This window comes from Triturus cristatus, chromosome 6 (assembly GCF_964204655.1).
Source record: "Triturus cristatus chromosome 6, aTriCri1.1, whole genome shotgun sequence".
NCBI classification, from domain to species: Eukaryota; Metazoa; Chordata; class Amphibia; order Caudata; family Salamandridae; genus Triturus; species Triturus cristatus.
In genome coordinates, this window is record NC_140589.1 from 710,094,174 (window position 1) to 710,113,724 (window position 19,551).

At 44.6% G+C, this 19,551-nt stretch overlaps 1 protein-coding gene across 1 annotated transcript in view; it reads right to left on the minus strand.

Moving 5' to 3' along the window:
- The window catches only part of LOC146817750 (uncharacterized), a 746,064-nt gene that overhangs the window by 325,429 nt on the left and 401,084 nt on the right, over nt 1-19,551 (minus strand). Inside the window, exons 30-32 of the mRNA XM_085609232.1 lie at nt 16,314-16,476; nt 14,439-14,577; nt 13,433-13,586 (exon numbers count right to left, since the gene is read on the minus strand). Of these exons, the coding sequence (XP_085465358.1) occupies nt 13,433-13,586; nt 14,439-14,577; nt 16,314-16,476 (456 nt within the window). The remainder of the gene's footprint in view (nt 1-13,432; nt 13,587-14,438; nt 14,578-16,313; nt 16,477-19,551) is intronic.

Genomic DNA, 19,551 nt, shown 5'->3' on the forward strand with positions numbered 1-19,551 from the left:
TTGATAAAAAGTGGAACGAGTTGGACATCAAGTGGAAACTAGTAAAACGAACAGTGAAATTTGGTTAAAAGTGAGTGGTTCACAGGATGCTGAAAGTCGTGCAATAGGCATGTCATGGTTATAAAAAACAGCTGTATTCAATCCGATCATTTAAGCCGTGTGGCACCAATGAGTTCATTTTCTTGATCCAAAATGTTTCTCTCTGTAAAAGGTGTTTCTTGTTGTCTCTTCCTTCTTTCATATCCACGATTTCACATACTTGAAAGCGAAGTTGGCTGATGTTATGATTGTGATCATTGAAATGCGTAGCCGCTACCGATTTGGGATTCTTGTTACATATGTTCCTTTTGTGTTCGTTTAGTCTCGTTTTGATTATCCTCTCGGTTTTACCGATGTATACTAAACCACACGGACATTTTAATAGATAAACCAAATTCATGGAATCGCAAGTGGCTGTGGTGTAAAGTTTGATGTTGTAACCTTGTGTCGGATGACGTGTAGTGTTGCCTTTGATGATGTTGTTGCAGTTGCGGCAAGGTAAAGTGCCTTTATATACTGGATTGGATTCCACCGAGGCAGGTGGTTTAAGGATTTCAATGAGATTTTTACTTCGCTTGTATGCAAAAAGAGGTTTCTCTGAAAATGTGTTCTTGAAGTCCGGTTCGGCTTGGAGCATGGGCCAATGCTTTAATATAATCTTTTTGAGACTGATGCTTTCAGTAGAAAATTTTGTGACAAATGTCAATCTCGATGTGTCTTTCGTATGATCTTTAGAGGTTAATAATTTTGATCTGGAGATTAAAGAGACTCGTTTGGTAGCTGCAGATGTGATGTTAATGAGGTAACCCCTGCTGTGAAAGCGCTTTTCCATCTCCAATATGTTATTGGGAAGTAACTCTGGATTAGAAATGATTCTGTTGATCCTCAGCAATTGGAAAAAAGGTAAATGAGCTTTCAAAGCTGGCTGGTGAAAACTGCTGTAGTGTAACAGGTTGTTTCGGTCAGTACTTTTTCTGTATAAAGTTGTCTCAATTATCTGATTTTTAACAAATACCATTACATCCAAATAATTGATCTGGATGTTGTCAATGTTGTAGGTAAATTTCAATCGATCATTCACGGAATTTAGTTGATCGATGGCAGCGGTCAGTGTTGTCTTAGGCCCATGCCAAATTAAAAAGATATCGTCAATGTACCGAAAAAATGCTACTAGATGTATTTGCCAGATGGTAACATTGAGAATGTGATCTAATTCAAATTTGTGCATGAAAAGATTTGCGTAACTGGGAGCTGCGCAATTTCCCATGGATGTACTGGTAAGTTGAGAAAAGAATCGATTGTTATGAAAGAAATAACTGTGGTATAATGTAAATTGTAGAAGTTCCAACAAGAAAACTTTGAAATCTTGATTCCAGTCAGTATTTAATAAGAAGTATTCAACTGCTTCAATGCCCAGATTGTGGGGTTTTGAGGTATATAATGCCGTTACGTCGATGGTGCAAAAAAACATGTGATCATTCCTTTGTGTGGAGATGGTGTTGATTTTGTTTAGGAATTGGGTTGTGTCCTTATTGTAAGTTGACATGGTTTGTACCAGAGGTTGTAAATGTTTATCTAAATATTTGCCAACTGGTTCATGTATTGATCCTCTTGTGGATACTATCAGTCTCATGGGTGGATCCAGAAGATTTTTGTGAATTTTAGGAAGCATTCGTAATGTTGGACATACAGGAAATTCCTGAATTAAGTATCTTCGGTCTGTGTCTCCAATGGTGCCGTCACTGACTGCTTTGTCGAGAATGACTTTTAGTGTTTGTTGAAAATGTTTGATGGGATTGAATCCTATCTCAGAGTAAATAGTTGAATCTTGTACATGTTTGTTGATCTTCCTATTGTAATGTGAGGTGTCCATTATAACCAACACTCCTCCTTTGTCAGCATTGAGGCACTTGATCTGTGTGTTGTTCGCCAGTTGTTTTAGTGTGTTCTTGTCCTTCATAGTAAGATTAGAGTGTTTGGTTTTGCTGTGTTTGAATGCCTTCTGTACGTCGTTTTTTACTAGGGTTTCAAAAGTGTCTAATAATTTATGACTGATGGGCGCCGTGTAAGTGCTTTTGACTTTCAAACCCCGCAAAGTGTTCTCTTTTGTTTCAAACGGTACAGTCATAATATTATCAAAAAAATGTCTCAATCTTAATGTGCGCATGAATTTGTATACGCTCACTTCAGCCTCCAAAATATTTGACGTATATGTGGACACAAAAGAAGATCCTTTCTGTAAAACTTTGATCTCATGGTTAGTCAGGGTGGATGAGGAAATGTTGATCACTAGGTTGAGAGTGTCATTTATTTCTGGCTCCTGGTGACTCGTTTTTCCATTGTGGAATCGAGAGTGGTTCCTCCTTTTGCTCCTCCTGGTTCTTCGCTGTCCGGATGACCTGTTCCTAAAAAAGGAACTGCAGATGAAGGGGTTGGCATAGAAGATGCTACAGTTGAGGTTCATGGAATTGTATACTTCACAGAGAAATTAATGAGGTCAAGGTCCGCAAATTTCACAGAGACACTTTAGATTACAAACTCGGCGAAGTTTACAATTGGGCGGAAGTATACGCAAAAAGAAGACCTTCTAACAAGACTTTTGAAACAGACACATCATCGGCTAGCAGTGACTCAGAAACCACTAAACGCAGACCTAAACCAACAACTCAAAAGGAACACTCCTCTTCGGATCTTCCATCAACCTCAACTGGTTGGGGGGAAGGGGAGCTTGTCACAGGTCGGCTTGGTCGGGAAAGGTGGCGCGGGCAAGAGGGTGGTGGATTCGTTGGAGTGGAGCGACGGGGAGGAGGAGGGCGTTGGGGTTCTAGGGGAGAGGGTTTGGGGCGTTCCTGTCGGGGGGTTGGTTGGGTGGCCGGGGGGGTACTCTGGCTCAGCGGGGGGGCGGGTAGCGGATGGACGTTGGCACAGGTATTCTGTGGTCAGAGGTCAGGACTTACCCCAGCATGTCGGACTCCACTTCTTTTTGGCAGGGGCGGCAGGCGAGGTACTCGGGAGAGTTGCATGCGGCTCCACCCCACCGAGAGGATGGGCCGGCTCTGCCTCATGTGGGCGGCTGCACTCCAACGAGGGACATGCAAGAGGCGGTGCGCAGGAGCAGGGGCGAACGGACCCCAGTGTCACAACCCCGGTGGGTCGATGCAGCCTCAAGGGAACAGGCACAAGTTTCATCTACCACATCGCGGGACCCAGAGGGCAAGCATGCAGGGCAGCGGAAAGGGAGCATTGATTTAGGGGAGCTACTATGCACTTGCAGGGAGCGAGCGGGCTTGAGCAGGCTGGAGTCCATGGAGGACGGCCCATTGCCAAGCCGCACAGACAGGAAAAGTTTGGAAAGACGATACACACGGCTAGCGGTTTCCCTCTTGCTCCGCGCCCCTTTCAGAACCGCTCCACAAGAAGGGGGGGTGGGGTATACGGGAAACAGCACCGGGGGCACAGTGGGAGCGTGCTGGGACTTTAACAAGGGCACGTGCGCCAGACAATACTGCAAGTTTCGGCACGAATGCTCGAAGTGTGCGGGAAAACACCCCGTGGTGCAATGCTGGGGGACAGAAGGTAGTGGGCAGGGTCAGCAGTCCAACCAGGCAGTGCAGCAGGCAGTAGGGGTAGAGGTGTAAGGGGAGGACAAGGGACTTTGGGCAAAGGCTCATACTCCCATTAAACAGGGCTGTCTAGAGGAATGTTTGGCATCATATTCGCGGACCGATGACGCCGGCGCATTTGCAACTGGGTTTTCAGGAAGGTTTCAGGCTTGGCTATGAAGGTCCGGGGGCCGCTAGGTGGGCAGAGAATTTGAAATCTGCAAAGACACACGGTCTGGTAGTGCGGGGCAAATTGTTCAAAGAAGTCCGGGAAGGGCGTATGGCGGGTCCATTCAGGAGTAGCCCCATCCGGGACCTGATCATTTTACCCAATTGGCGTGGTACCAAAGAAAGACCCAGGGCAATACAGGTTGATTCAACACCTGTCATGGCCAGAGGGGGAGTCAGTTAATGATTTCATAGCAGCCGAGCTGTCTTCAGTATCATACTCATCGGTAGACGTAGCACGACATTTGGTCGCGACAGTAGGGACAGGCGCCCTCATGGCAAAATGCGACATAAAGTCGTCATTTAGATTGCTCCCAGTACACCCGTAGGATTATCAGTTGTTGGGTATCCAGTTCGAGGGGTCCATCTTCGTGGACAAAGCAATGCCAATGGGCTGTTCCATATCTTGTGCCTTGTTTGAGCGATTCAGTACATTCCTTCAGTGGGTCTTTTCATGGCACACTGGTAAAGAGACGGTGAGACACTACCTGGATGACTTTTTCCTGGTGGGACTGCCCGGTTCTGTGGACTGCCAGCAGCAGCTGGCAAGTTTTAAAGAGCTCATGGGCTATCTTGGTGTGCCCCTGGCACCAGAGAAGACACAGGGTCCCAGTACAGTGTTGTCATTTCTTGGTATTGAACTGGATTCAGTGGCAATGGAAGCCCTTTTGCCGATGGACAAAAAAATTGCATATGCTGCTGTTGATTGACACTTTGCTGGCCAAAAAGAAGGTGAAGCTCAGGGAGGTGCAGGTCTTGCTAGGGCACTTAAATTTTGAGTGCAGGGTGGTGCGAACAGGGCGCACTTTTTGCAGAAGGTTGGGGTTGTCCCTGGCAGGTTTGACACTACCGCACCATCATACGCGCCTGTCCGCAGGCACTAAAGAGGACTTGCGCATGTGACGAACCTTTTTGGAACAGTTCAACGGCATTCCCATGGCAACCCCTGAAGAATGGGAATGGGATGTCACGATATCCTCAGACGCGGCAGGGGCAGGAGGATTTGGACTCTACTGGCAACGGAGGTGGTGCGCAGAAGAATGGCCACCACACTGGAAGAATGGGGGGGGAGGAGTATTGCTTTTCTAGAGCTCTTTCCACTGGTGGTGGCTGTGACAGTATGGGCTCGGGAGTTGGCGCACAAGAAGGTGATTTTTAAGGTGGACAATATGGCGGTAGTTCAGGTTGTGAACAGACAAGCAGCCAGGGATGCCCAAGTTCACAAGTTGTTGAGAGTTTTTGTGGTTCGATGTTTGGAGCATGATATTTTGTTTCAAGCCAGACATGTGCCGGGTGTGGACAATTACATTGTGGACGCTTTGTCTTGATCACAGTGGCAGAGGTTCCATGGGCTAGCCACGGAGGCGGACGAGGGCAGGACGCCGGTTCCGGCATGGATGTGGTATGTAGGAGACAAAGGGTTGTTCAGTTGGTAAGAGGGTCATTGGCCTCATCCAGTTGGAAGGCATATGAGCAGGCTTGGCGGGAATTCCTTGACAGTGCTGCTAGGCGCCGTGGGCAGCATTGGGTAAGGAAGGAACAGGTAATGCAGTTCATTTTGTCCATGATGGATAAAGGTTTGTCTAGAGTGACGATAGCAGGCAAGTTGTCAGCAATAGCTTTCATGGGAAAATTGTGGTGGGGTTACGCGCCTTCAGCTGGGGAATTGCGCACTCGATTACTGGAAGGTTGGGCGCGAAAGAGGGGTGGCAGACCTCCGCAGAGAAGGCCCCTGTCGGTCGGTATACTGGCCGGCTTGATACGGCTTATGACGCAGATATGCTGCAATGCAGAAGAAGCGGTTTTGTTATCCACGTTAATGTCGTGGATGTACTTCGGGGCGTTTCAGGTTTCAGAGCTGCTGGGTGTGAGGGGGGCACGGTGGGTATGGTGAGGGGAAGTTGACTTGCGGGTCGACGCGGTGGCCATGGTGGTACAGCTCCAGCGTTCGAAGACGGACCAGCGGGGAGTGGGGAAGTGGGTGGTCATGGGACCTGTGGTGGACAAGACAGTGTGTCCAGTGGCTTGGGGGGGGGGATTCTGGCCAGGGGGTTGGTGCGGGGTGACAGGGAGGTTTTCCAGTGGAAAGAAGGTGGCAAGGTGTCGGCGTCTCAGCTGCTTTGGGTCATGAGGCGAGCCCTCCAATGCTTGGGGGAAGATCCTGGACAGTTTGGGACCCATTCATTCTGCATAGGAGCGACCACAGATGCAGCTAAGAGATAGGTGGGTGAGGGAAGTACTTATGCGGTTGGGGCGTTGGAAGTCGGATTGCTTCAAAACATACATTTGGCTGCGGAGCATTGGGGAGGGGGACGCATGATGTTCATTTCCTTCCTCATCTATGTGTCTTTTCAGGTGCTGTGGCGGGGCCTGCTGCGGCAAAATTGTCCATCTTCATCATAGGACACTCTTTTGTCAAATGGGCAGAATGTTATGAGTGTACGAAAGGGAACGGTTTGAATTTGGGTTTGGACTCTCAGTGGTTTTGGTGTCATTGGAACAGTAAAGGGGGTATGAGATGGCATGAGTTGTTTCCAACGTTAAACAGGTTGATCAAAGGTGGGATTTGTCCAGACGTTTTGATTATTCATTTGGGGGAGAATGACCTAGTTCAGTGTAAGGGTTTGGCCCTGGTGAAGCAAATGAAGAGGAATCTCTTGGAGATTAAACAGCAGTGGTCAGGTTGTTATGTTATCTGGTTGGAGTTCATTCCCAGGAGGCATTGGAGGGGGGCGGAACGACCGGCCGCGATAGATAAGGCAAGGAGAAAGGTCAACCGGGACATGCTCATTTTTTGTGACAGGGAAGGTATTGGGAGAGTAGAACATCCGGGACTGCGGTATGCAGCAGTCCATTTTTTCAGGGAAGATGGGGTGCACTTGTCCCGTTATGGACTGGAGTTGTATATAATACAGATTAAGGAGGTTTTGGACAGGGCCTTAGACATACATAGGTATCCGGAACAACAGGGCCCCTTGTTGGGGGGTCAGAAAAGTCTGGGGTCAGAATTTTCTGAGTGGCGTTTTTCCTGGGTAATAGTTGGTAGATCTGTTTACAGTTACAGTTTATTGGTTGGAAAAGGTCCCTCCGGGAGCACGCAGGAATGGGAAGTAGCATAGGAAGGTTACATAGATAGCTAGGTTAGGAAATGTTAAGAAGTTACAAGTTTAACGGGGCAGCAAGGAGGGCAGATTTGGGGGTTTATTAATGGTTGCAAAGGGAAAACTTTAGGGGAGGGGGTGGGGGTAAGGTAGGAGGAAAATATTTAGTGAGGTTTAGTTTTGTACGGTACAGGCCAGGGAAATTGTTTGTAAGGTGCACCTGTCTAAAATAAAGCGGCCTTTTTCACACTAACAAGCTGGTTTGTGGTCTGTGCTGCACCCCTCTTTGGCCCAAACCGAAGCTGATCAGACAGCTAAACAAGGTTTCCTTCCAGGATTCCTACTCGCCTGAAAGGAATGGAAATATGCGCTAGGAGTTTTTCTGAATATGTAAAGGGCAATTTGCAGCTGTAAAGAATGCTTGGGAGCCGGTACTGGCTTTCATTGATGAAATCACTGGAAGCTTTGTGATGATCTGCAAAGTGCATGCTACTAATTGTAATTATATTTACATAACACTTACTATCCCGGGGTAGGGCGGGCAGGAAAATAAATTGTGGTGAAATATGTTGGAAGAATAGGAGTGTTTTATACCCAGGGAAGTGCCCAAACACCTGGTAATATACATTACAGATTGCTGCTGTAAACGGTCACTTACCTGGCGGGCACATTGCAAATGTCTGTTCTGACTTTCCTGTAGATGACTTTGAAACCAGCTGATCAGTAGCCCTGATGCATTTTATCGGAGCTGACAATAACTTAATATGTTGGGGTACTTTAGTTTCATATTTAAATTAATTTTCACAGAAAGTATCAATGTACTGAAAGACCTTACTAGAGAAGAAGTTTCTGAATAGACAACTGAGCTCTGAAGTGTGTGCTTTTAATTGTATTTGTATTTTCATAGTGCTTACTATCCCTGAGGAGGTGTTAAAGAGATTTTGGAAGCACCATTTTATTGTAAAACGGTTTGCACATTTTGTAGCAGTTTATCAAATACTGTGTGTAATACACGTATAATAATGACTTGCATATTCACTGTGCTTTCTGTCACAGGCTGTGACCTAGTAACACTAAAAATACACAAATCACTATTCTCCACTGCACGAACCAAGATTTAATTCTGCGGCTCTCTAGTTACACACAGACTGTTTAAGGTGGATTAACCACTAGAGGTTTATTAATGTATTATATTGAAGTGCCCACTGAGTAGCACTTTCTTATTTATTTTTAATTTAAGTTGACCCTTAATTTATATGTAGCTACCTGACGGTGACGGGCCTACAAACTTTACAGAATATTTTGATTTTAGCCACACCTTTGAGCCACCCAAGCGCTCATACTCTCAAATGGGGGCACCCTTCAGGTGCCCCCCAAACATGACTGAAGTCAACAACAGCAGCAAACTAATATAAACAGAGTCAGTTTTTGCTAAAATAGAAGCGTCTGTTGTCATAATGTTTAAAATAAAACCTTTTTAGAAAAACAGTGTAAAAGAAGATTAAGGGACCATTTCCTCCCCTGGAATTAAGGAAAGCATTATACTTAGACGTTACAGTTTATCATTAATGTTTGTAAATGGTATATTTTGTTTATGATGAATGATGTTCGGCAACCTCCAGTTCCGTGCAGCTGCAAAAAGCCAGGCCATCAGCATCCCATAAAATATAGTATGGCTCTCCTCGGATGGCGTGCACTCAGGTTGCAGCCCATGCATTACAGCCATTATGCCCAGGGCCACTGGGATTATGCGATTGTGCAACCAAAGCGATTTTCACATAATTATAGATTTGCCACATAGTCAATCATCTGCCCCATAAGCTGCTTATTTTAACAAAAAAAATGTGTTTATACCTCAACCGGTTCACTAGTAACTAAAAAGCAGCAACACATGTTGCTGCGCAGTAGAGGGCCCTTTGCAAAGCTGGACTGGTCACCGTTTTGTTGCTTCTTGCTATATTTGGGTGTTAAACTGGTATTTATGAGGTGCAACTACAGATTGACTGTCTCTCTGGAGAAAATCAAGCACACCCATCACATTAGTTCAGAATGGTGTTATCATCCAAAGAAGTTTTGCCAAAATGTTTTATTTGTGAAAGAATACCATTGTGAATTTTTGGGTAATTCTTTTTTGAGACTTTTTGTTTGAACTGTGAAGTAAGTCTCTGATACCAAACCACAGTCACCCACTAACGTTTGCTTTGCTAAACACTGTTTAATATTGTTTCCCCACCACATAAATGATTTGCAGTGCAAATTGTGGTCTTTTATGGTTGTTGAGGATGAGGAGTACATGGTTCTAGAAATTTTTGTCAGGTGTGGTCCTTACGCCTAAAACATGTTGACAGGGGTGTCTTGACATCAAAACGTTTGAAGACCTCTGCTCTAGAACATTTTTAGCTTAGTTTGAGTGATCGAAAGCAATTTTGATATTATAATCACCATGGATATGTGGATAAGCTGACTAAACTCAGGGATAAAATAAATATCTTGGCCTGGCTGACGGTAGACAAGAATGTCCACTAAGTCGAGGAGATGAACAGATTTACAACTAATGGTTCTACGAGATTACTGGGTCCAACATATATACTAGATAAGGACATCTATTGTTCAGAAACTATGGTGACAACTCCACCTTGTTTCCTGTTCTACCCAGCTGGTGTATCTTGTACCCTCTGGAATGGCTACTGATGAGTCAGTTAGCCATGTTTTTGTGACAAACACAATATTCAACTTGTGATGCAGGATAAGATCTCGAATCTCAATTATGTTTTAGGCACAGATCGGACAATGAATAATTCAACTGCATCGGTAAAATCGTTTATTGTTTCCTCTTCCTCCTTAGACGGCTTTTGTATACTGAGTTCTGGTAGTTGAATCACACGTGGACAACCTCAAAAGTTCATAGGTAACTTACATTCACCTTTTCTGTCCTCTATTAGTTCTTCTTTCAAATAATACAATTCCTTAGTTTGTGGAAGAAATCGACCAAGAGGGTCTGTGTATTCCAGTCATGGACAGGCACAAGCGGGCTTGCCTGTGGCACACCACTGAATCCATCTACACTTGCACCCATCCAACTACCCAGCCACATCAATTTATTTTCTGTGTGCACTCACAGCCATCCAACCATCTAGTCATTGTTCTAGACAATGCCCCAGTCATCCATCTACCCATCCATGGAAACAATCAAGATTTACATGTGTGTTCCTATCAGGGCCCTGTCTGTGTGCCTATATGTTTGATGTTTCTGCATCCAACCATATCGTACCCCAACCTACAGCCAGTACAACAAAGAACACGTAACCTTAAATCAAACAAGATCTTCTGGCAATGGCAAACCTTGTTTTGATAAGGCAATCATAATTGCTCCAGTGTAGAGCTTCTTCAGCATTTAGTTATGATTTGAACAAGGACTTAGTGCAATGAACAGTGCTAGTTAGTAACAGAGTCATGCAGTACCATGTATGTTGATGTTGGGCCACGGATTTGGGGTGTAGCTATTTTCATATCCTGTATTCCCAGGTAAATAACCAAGCAGACACTGATGTCTTACTAATCTATTCTTTGTTATTCAAACCCTCGCTGGTATTGTTTATTCTGCTTCAGGGGAGGGTGTCTCCACCTATGCTGTCCTATGCTGCAGGCGCGTAGCTAGGGGGGGCGGTGGGGGCGGTCCGCCCCAGGCGGCACTATCTTTGAGGCGGCAGCCGCGCGGCATTGGTGGCCCGTGGTGGCGGCCTTATCATTTGTTTGGACACTCAGTCCACAGTAGTGTCCTGTCCCCAAATAAATGATAAAGGCAGCCGCCACGGGCCACGCGGCCCCGTCTGAACAGCAAGCGCACGCACCTGTTTTTTAAGCAGCGACTACCCAGTTTGTGGTTCCTGTCCCAGGGCGGTCAATCTTGACGCACGCGAAACCGCTACCAATGACGGCCCTGGGCGAAATGTTTGGCCAGCCCTCGGGCTGAAACGTAGCGCAGCACGGCAGCAGTGACGCGTCACACGCTCGCCTCTCCTGAGCGGCCGCCAGCACGAACATAGTAGGTGGTGTTATTATAAAATGCATAATCAGTCTATTTTTATTTGTATTCTCCGTTTCACAGGGTTATTCTAGAATGCATAAACAGTCCAGGGTTATTATATAATGCATAATCAGTCCATTTTTATTTGTATTCTCCGTTTCACAGGGTACTCGGTTAGAGTCTTTAATTTCTATAAATCGTGTGGGTCTCATGTCCGCCTGCAAAACTCTGACCTATTCTTATTGGCAGCGGGAAGCCGTGCAGATTATAGTACCGCCCACGTTACCATCAAAATAATATTGCAGACGCCTCCGAATACTTTCAGCGGACGCCCTGTCCAAACTCCCCTGAGGATGCAGCTCTTTGTCACACTGGGGCAGCCCTGGACAGACTGCGTTTTCGTTCTAGAACAACGGGTGATTAAATCGCCATCTGAAATAACGCCCTTATGGACAGCTAGCTGACTGTATGCGAGACTGTGTTTTTGGGGGTACGATCTGGTAGGAAAGAAAACGTGACTGCAGTTCTCTTTGTTCAATGACGTATTCTTTGGTTTTGCTTCATAGCTGTTGAAAGTAGTTGGCAGACTCTACTGCTCCCTGCGGTGTACTATGTGCCATTTCTATGTCCTGCTACATGCTTCGTGAATGCATACTTTTGATATAGCCGTTACTGATTCTCTCCCATTGTTTAGCACAGCCTCTTTGAATCTTTGCCTAAGATTGGTTTGGGGGAACTGACTCAAAGTTGCTTAATAAGGGCCCTTTCCTCGGGGTTTTCTCATCAGCGCGCAGTCAGGCTTGTACTTTTCCCTGTCAGAATTTGGTAATATATGTAATTGGGATTGTGCTGTATTATGAGTTGCCTATTCAGCTGCGGGGCTAATTCTTTTTGGGTAAGCCTATTAATTGGCTTGGTAAACTGCTCCGAGTTATTTTTTTACTGGAGTTAATTTAGTAATCATATATTCAGTTAATTAAAACCTTTACATGATGAGAGAAAATGCAAGTAACAAATATTTTTAAAAAGCATGTACTCTATCAAAGAGCTTTTGTAAAAACATGTTTTAAAAAGGCTGTATGTATGCTCTGCCACCCTTCCGAGCGTACACACGAGTGCCAATGATCATTTAAACTTTGTCCTTAATGGAACACGAACGTGCAAGTTAAAGTTATGATTTTTTCTTGTGTTTTTTAAAATGTATTAATTGTTTCAAAAACAACTAACTACCCACCATTGTGCTGCAGTTGGGTTCCAGATACTATCGACCAAGGGTTGTTAAACAAATGAATCCTCTTCGTTCTTCTTATATGGTCCAGCTGGCCACTGTGGCTTGCCTCACGGCCCCCAAAATGGGAGGGCTCGGGTCACTCGCTCAGGTCACTGATGTAGCAGCAGCTGAGCTTGCATTGTTTTTTGGGGGGTGACCTAGTGGTTAATGCTCTGGGTTTTTGGGGGGGGGAATGAAGTCAGCCTGTTCCGTTCATCGCCAGTAGCTCTGTTAATCACCGAGTGCTCCGATCTGTGAGTTGTGAATTGTAAGGTCTTAGAAGCTACCGAAGTGTTGCTTCATGCCGCACCTCTAGTATTAGTTTCTGCCCAGATACTTCCTGTTGGTGAGCCTGCAAGGCCAGAAGGCGTCCAGCCTTCATCCCCCAATCATAATAGCATTGTTTAGAGTGTAAAAGTATTTTTTCTGCTCTGGTGGTGTACAGAGTGGGTGTAGAGTGTGACCTATGTGGGAGTCGTTTTGGTGTTCTTGATGTCTAGCGGGTGGTTTTACTGCTGTGGTCTTGTAGCAGCAGTCAAGTATGGAGTGGTGTAAAGAGGAGGAAGGGATACATTTACTTATGCGTTTAGCTACCATTTTAGTGCTGGTGGGCCTTCATCAACTGAGACTTGACTTTCGAGGTTTGCTCTATGCTTACGCCGCAGTTTCACACCGTTTCTTGTGCAGTGGAGTAGAAAGTGGCGTCGTAACTTAAACCCTGTCAATCCACCCCTGCTGCTCGCCGTCATTTTTCCCCAGACCCCCCCCCCTCACCCCCCCTCTGCCGCTACCTGCCATGGGCGGCAATCTGGGGGATAGCCCCGGGCGCTATGAGCTCTAGCTACGCCTCCTCTAACCGGAAATCCTCCTCCACTTCTTTCCCCGATGCCGTCCCTGGGCAGGAAAAGGTGTCTATTGTAGTGGCTCTGCCTTGCAGGGCCTTTATGTCAACATAACACAACCTCTAAATGCGTAGCTGTCAATCAACGTTTGACCTTTACAACTAATGCATGCTGTTGGGCGTCCTAAAAGATGCATCTTAGAAGGAAAACTGTAAACAGAACAGCATGTACAGGAAGTGCTCTAATCTTACATTTCTGACATACTGTGCATTGATATACCATAGACATCAGTATTAGTTTATTAATAAGGTAAATCCACTCACCCTGCGCTTCCGTGGATCCAGCGGCTGAGGCAGGGGCAGCTGTGAAGCAAAGGCGCTCTTGACTACAGAGTTACTCAGCGGCGGCAGCCCATGGAACATATTTTCTGTAGTAGCAGAGTAGGCCGAAAGGTTCCCAACAGAAAGAAAGGCCTCTCTAAAAGGATATAGTAATAACATTAAGATCCATAAGAACAACAAACACATCCTGTAGCTGTCCTAATATTCCATGTTTGAGCATCACGGCACATATCAGAACAGTTGCCCTAGCTCTGAGGTGAGGAGCATGCCCAACAAGGTGAGATCATGGCGCGTGTAAAACATACAAGAGCTCATAGGCTCTGCCAAGTCCTACAGCTTCATTATCTCTTATTCTTCTCTCACCGCTGCCCTTTAAGCATTTACAGTGAATTACCTGAGATTCAAGCTGGCGCTATCTGTGTGCCGCACGATCTGTGTCACAGAATGGGCAGCGCTAGCTTCTGCGGCCCCTTCTATAATACCAAAGTGCCCGAGGCAACAGAAAGAGAGCGCACGTACTCATCTCGCCTTTGGGGCACTTCACATAATATGGCCTCTGGGACCATATCATGGTCACATTTGCCATATCATCATAGAGTTTTCTCTGCTGCAGCATCCCAGGCGTGGTCTGTGTGCTTCTTTTTGGCTTCTTCAGTGCATACATTCAACTAGAATATCGCAGAATGAATGCACGTGTTTATAACAGAAGAGATCGAACACACAGAAGCATTTACCATCCTGTGATTTCGAGCTCTCCTGTCAACAGAGCATACACTGACTCGGAGATGCTTTAAGTTCAGGTAGGTGCTCAAAAGCCAAAAATAAGTGCACAGACATCTTCTGCGCTACAGCAGCCAGGAAACCATCCTCACACGGTTCCCTGGTCTCTGACAGTTAAAGTGTCAGAGGATAAGCCCTCAGCCAACAGAAGGCTCAGCGACTGATCCGCCTAAGTGCTCCACTAGTCCTCCGCCACTGCCGCTCTCACCGGATTAAATGCCTCACAGCCGCATCGAACTGCATGAACAGAACGTCTCTTCGAACAGTTAACAACTGCGCCACCGCTCTTGGATCCTGTGGGCTTGGGAGGCTGTCAATCAATCTCTGCAGCTCGCGGAGTTCACTGGCTGCAGGAAATAAAAAAGGGAAGAATGAAAACGGTACTATGAGTCAGGCAACTCAACATTTGCTATGCAGGTCAACGAAATCTTGTATAGCGCATGCTTTGAACTGAGCTGCGACAGGTGTTTATGACAGGCCGCTTTTGAGAGACCTGCCTCTGAGGCTGAAGGCAGTGCGAGTTTCTCACAGTGCATGTCAGTGGGTTGGCCTCTCTACAGAGCAATGGTCACTTATTCCTGTTGCAATTGAAATTCAATGTGGATGTGTGTGTGGTACACAGTTGTCAGGCGACAAGGCGAAAGTAACAGAAAATAAAGTACTTACATGTGAGTGAGTGCATGGTATGTTTGGGGCAGTGAAGGGAAGTGCATTCAGGAGAGAGTGAAAAGAAGGCGCTGAAGAGGACAGCAATGATGTTTAAGGTATGCAGATGATGGAAAGCACCGGCTCAAATTAAGCACTGGTGTTATATATCTGGATACAGTACCAGAAAGATCAGAGATAAACCAGAATACTGGTAGGGTGGCACATTATGGGAATCACAGAAGTTTAGTTTACATGTTTGAGCCATGCCCCTTTTAGAATCCCCACTTTTTCATCCCAGTTGTCTGCACATATTTCTATATTTCTCATTGTAGCCACCCGCTGTGGGTGCTTCTCCAAGCCTGGTTGGGGCGGTTTCTTCCAAAGTCAATGATGCATGCAGAACAAGACACTGGACAAGCACACACTTTAAAGGGCCTGAAGTTGTTGCACTGCACAATTTGCAGACTACTGTAACTGTTGAACATATTAGTGCAGTAAGTAAGGTATGGAGCAGATGTTAATGTGTTTAAATATTTCAAGACTACATGTTCACAATTGTTCATAAACCTTTGTGCTTTCTCACTAAATTCTTTAATAAAATTAGCTTTAGAATGCACCCTCCGAAACTCACGTTTGTCCATACAGCTCGCTCGCATCGCTCGAAGTCATACGCAGCTTTTACTTCCTACCACACTCAAATGTCACCAACCACCACTGCATGTTGCAGCATAGCATGGGCATATTGTAAACTACCACAGACAGAAAATATTTTGAAAGCAGAAGACGTATCCATTTTCCAACTATTTTCCAATACTCTCTTAAGAGTTTTGTGTAAAGACAATCTATTCAAGAGCATATGTTAAAGTGTCATTGTTTGTTTGTACGCTTTGGGCATTGCTCTTTGCAAATTCAAACAAACTCACCTTTCTTCCTTCTGACTAGGCATAGCTTGCAATAGCACCATGCCAACCTGATTCTGTGTGCTATAAAACGTTTTAATTTTTGTATAAATATTGTGAATTTTTTGATACCTGGTTTGCATGAAGTACATTGCTATTAAAGTTAAGTGTGTTTGTGATAATTTCCTTCACACCTGGTCTACTTCTCTTTTTTCCTTGCAATTAAAACACTTCCTTTCTCGTTGGCCTGGCAACACACCTGAGATCAAAATATTGTGGATAATAACCTTATATGTCCACACAGCTTCTAGCGCAGGCAGTAGGAATAAAAATGAAGCTCTCACAGAAGGGTAAAAAAGTAACCCCTGGGGGTAGACGTATCCACTACTTTGCCAAAATATGCTTTGTTTGAAAGATTTTCCACCTGTACACTGCTGTAAGGCCAATTCCAAGAGTGTCATTCACAGGCTCCATCAAAGAACTGCAAAAGGGTAGGAATCAATTGTCTGACAAAACAATGGGTGTCTGTATCTCACCTATTCCTTCCAGTCCACCCCAATCCGCCATCAGAGAGTGCGCCTTTTGACAACCAAGGCCGCCAGGGGGGTTTCCAAGTTGGGCGAAGCTGAGAATGTAGGATACAATATCATGAAGAGCTGCAACAATCTGCAGCATCTGGGAGAGGGCTTTCAATGCAGCCTGCAAGTGACACAAGAATGAAGGACAAGAATGAAAAACATATATGGTCATGGTATTACCTTGTTCTTGAACTTGCATTACCCTAAGAAAATGGTTTACTCGAACAGATCTTAATAGTCTCTCATACTGACATTATTTAAGATTCAATGAGTTAACAGATATATGTCAACTCCAGTGGTACATGTTTTTTTAAACACCATAGCCCCAAGTAGAAAATAAAGCCCCTTTACAGTTCAACTTAATATTTGAAAACTGGATACAAATATTATTATAGCTTTAAAGCCCGCTGTGGCGGACTCTACCGGCCATTAAAGGCCTGCACCAGCATTAAAGGACCCAGCCAAAGGCCTTTAATGGCCAGTAGAGCCAGCTGCAGAGGGCTCTAAGGCTATTAGAACATTCCGCCCCTAGAGGGCAGAATGTTCTAATTTATAAAACAAAGGCCTCAAGGAGCCTAAGGGGGTTGAAATCCCCTCGGGCTCCTAGGCATTTGTTCTCAGCGATTGCTGTGAACAAAACTTGGAATGTTGATGCTCCAGGCTTCTATTAGCCATTAGAAGCCTGGAGCACCCCATTGTTTTCAATGGCGCGCCCAACATTCCACCATTCGAATTATCCAAAACGATACTTGCTTGGCTTACACTCATCACTTTAATCGAAAATCTGTGGTCGCCCCATTTTTTTTCCAAATCTATATTTATTGAAATTTTTGCACAGTAATACAAAACATGCAAGATAATACATTTTCCAGAGATCATCGGATACTGCTGTTATGGGGCTAGTTCGTGATTACAGAGTCTTTCAGGAGCTCCGTCAGCATAATCATAACCAGTATATTGCTCATATTATCTGCAAACCTGAGTATGGTCTATGTCAAGCTTAATAGCGTGTATCTTCAGATTATATTCTTTATTACCACAATAGTCCGTATTTGATGCATTCGGTGAGAGAATACATATCTTTCATGATCTAAAGGAGGTGACTGTCTTTCTTTGCACGACACCCATTACCTTTTTCCTGATTGAGGTGTGACGGTGTTGACACAGTTTCGTATAGTGTAAAAGCACAGTGTGTAACATGTAACATTAGCACAAATATTCAGTCCACCTTTCTGCTTGAGGACGACTAGCAAACTAAGCTCTACCAACGTGGAGGGTAATACACCACTAAACAAAAAAAAAACCTCAATCCCCCCCCCCCCCCCCCCATAGCAAGAAAAATAGAATGGTGGTGATGTCATGTGGGCAGTGTGTTGGGTATGTGGATCACTGGATTCACAAGTTGTGGCTAGGTTGTAAATTGCGCAAAATCAAAATAGAGTATATCTTAAATCAATGGTCATGTGAAGAGTGCTCAAGGGAACAAGGGGAAGCAAGCAACCACAAAGAGTCCCCAGATCTTCAATTAAAAAATTAATTGACGATAAACATGTAAAAAACGTGGTTTGTTCCCGAGCATAGGCAAAGTCAAAATGTCCAGTGTAGTTGAAACAATTGACAAAATCAAGTTCAATCCTTTGGTGTGAGGATTTATCTTTTCTTTATTTTCTCAGTTGTCCTGATCACATATTCCTCAGCATCACATCAGAAGTGCATGCGGCCAACACGTGTTTCGTCTCGGGGTAATACAACCCCCACGACTTCCTCAGGGCCTATAAATAAAAAGATCAGTCACAAGCAACGAGTGCGAAGCAAATATCAAACAGCAAGGAATACTATTAGTGCGTATCCGGAACCTCCGTTGTAATACGAACAGCACAGTTCCAAAGAGAAAGTGTCACTCGGCCAATATTTTTCTGTGAAGGAGAGTACTCCGTCAGTATCTGGGGTCCTGGTGTGTATAGAAGCCGGGTATGTGGATCAGGCTGGAGTGGAAGTACAAGCTACAGTGTGGGCAACGTCTGGTTTGGAACCGGCTGGACGGGTCTCAAAGGGCCGTACTATATGATTAGTGGTCTGTGAGTTAGAATTGAGAGGGATGCATATCTCTAATGGAGGGTGGGCACACTGCCAGAGGTAGCCCGTTAGCCCCATTTTGACATATTTGTGATCGAAAAATGTACAGTATGGGAATGTAGGACATGTTTCCAGCATATTCTGGGAAAGAGAATTCCCAAGCATGATGTGTGCTATATGTGATCTTGCACACTCTCCAAGGGAAATAACCCATGCGAGGAAAACCCTTTTCGCTGAAGATGTTGCCCCTATTTGTTAGCGTAGCCTGAGCCGAAAGACAGTCCTCAGAGAAAATAAGTGAGGTGTAAAAAGTATGAAAGTAGCCAAACAAAGTCAGCATTGGTAATTTCCAATCACCTTGCGTAAAAATATAAATATTTTGCAGATAAGAATTTATATAAAAAGTTGTGGGTGTGGCGAAGGAAGATTAAGCACACTACTATACTAAATTCTGATATTGTCAGGTCAAGTATTGATTGAAGGTCATATTTGCCACTCAAGGGCACTTCCTGATTTGATCATGATATTGCTCCTTTATGCATTAAACGGGTTCGCCCATTGGGGTGATTTTTTTAGCCACTTGAAGTTCAATGTAAGGTTATTAAGTGAGGCTTCCAGGCATTTAAAATATTGACTTGGGCCAGAAATGATAATGTTTTGAAACCGATATAAAGGTTATTTATGTACCACACTCATTTTGACTGCATTATTTCTGCTGATTATTGTTACAGTGTGTTTCTTATTCCAGCCAGTCCTCTTTCAAAGTCTTTCAACACCTTCAGGTGATTTGCTTCAAAGAGAGAATCAAATTCCTGTGATATACTAAATCCTAAGTATTTAAAATATGTTTCAAGCTTGCTGATTTTCTACATAAATGCCCGTCTTCTCTTGATTACATTGGTACATATAAAGAATAAAAACCGTCAGTGACACCTTACTTGTATCCTTTTGTATCTATCTTAATAGAAGCAATTGTATGAAAATCACCAGCATTTCAAAAAAACTATTTGCCACTTCACACTCAAAGATACAGCCTTTCACTTTTAAGATGTCCTCTGATTAGATTCTAATCGTTCCAAATATAGACCACATATGAAAGGGCTAGATTAGTCACCTTGCC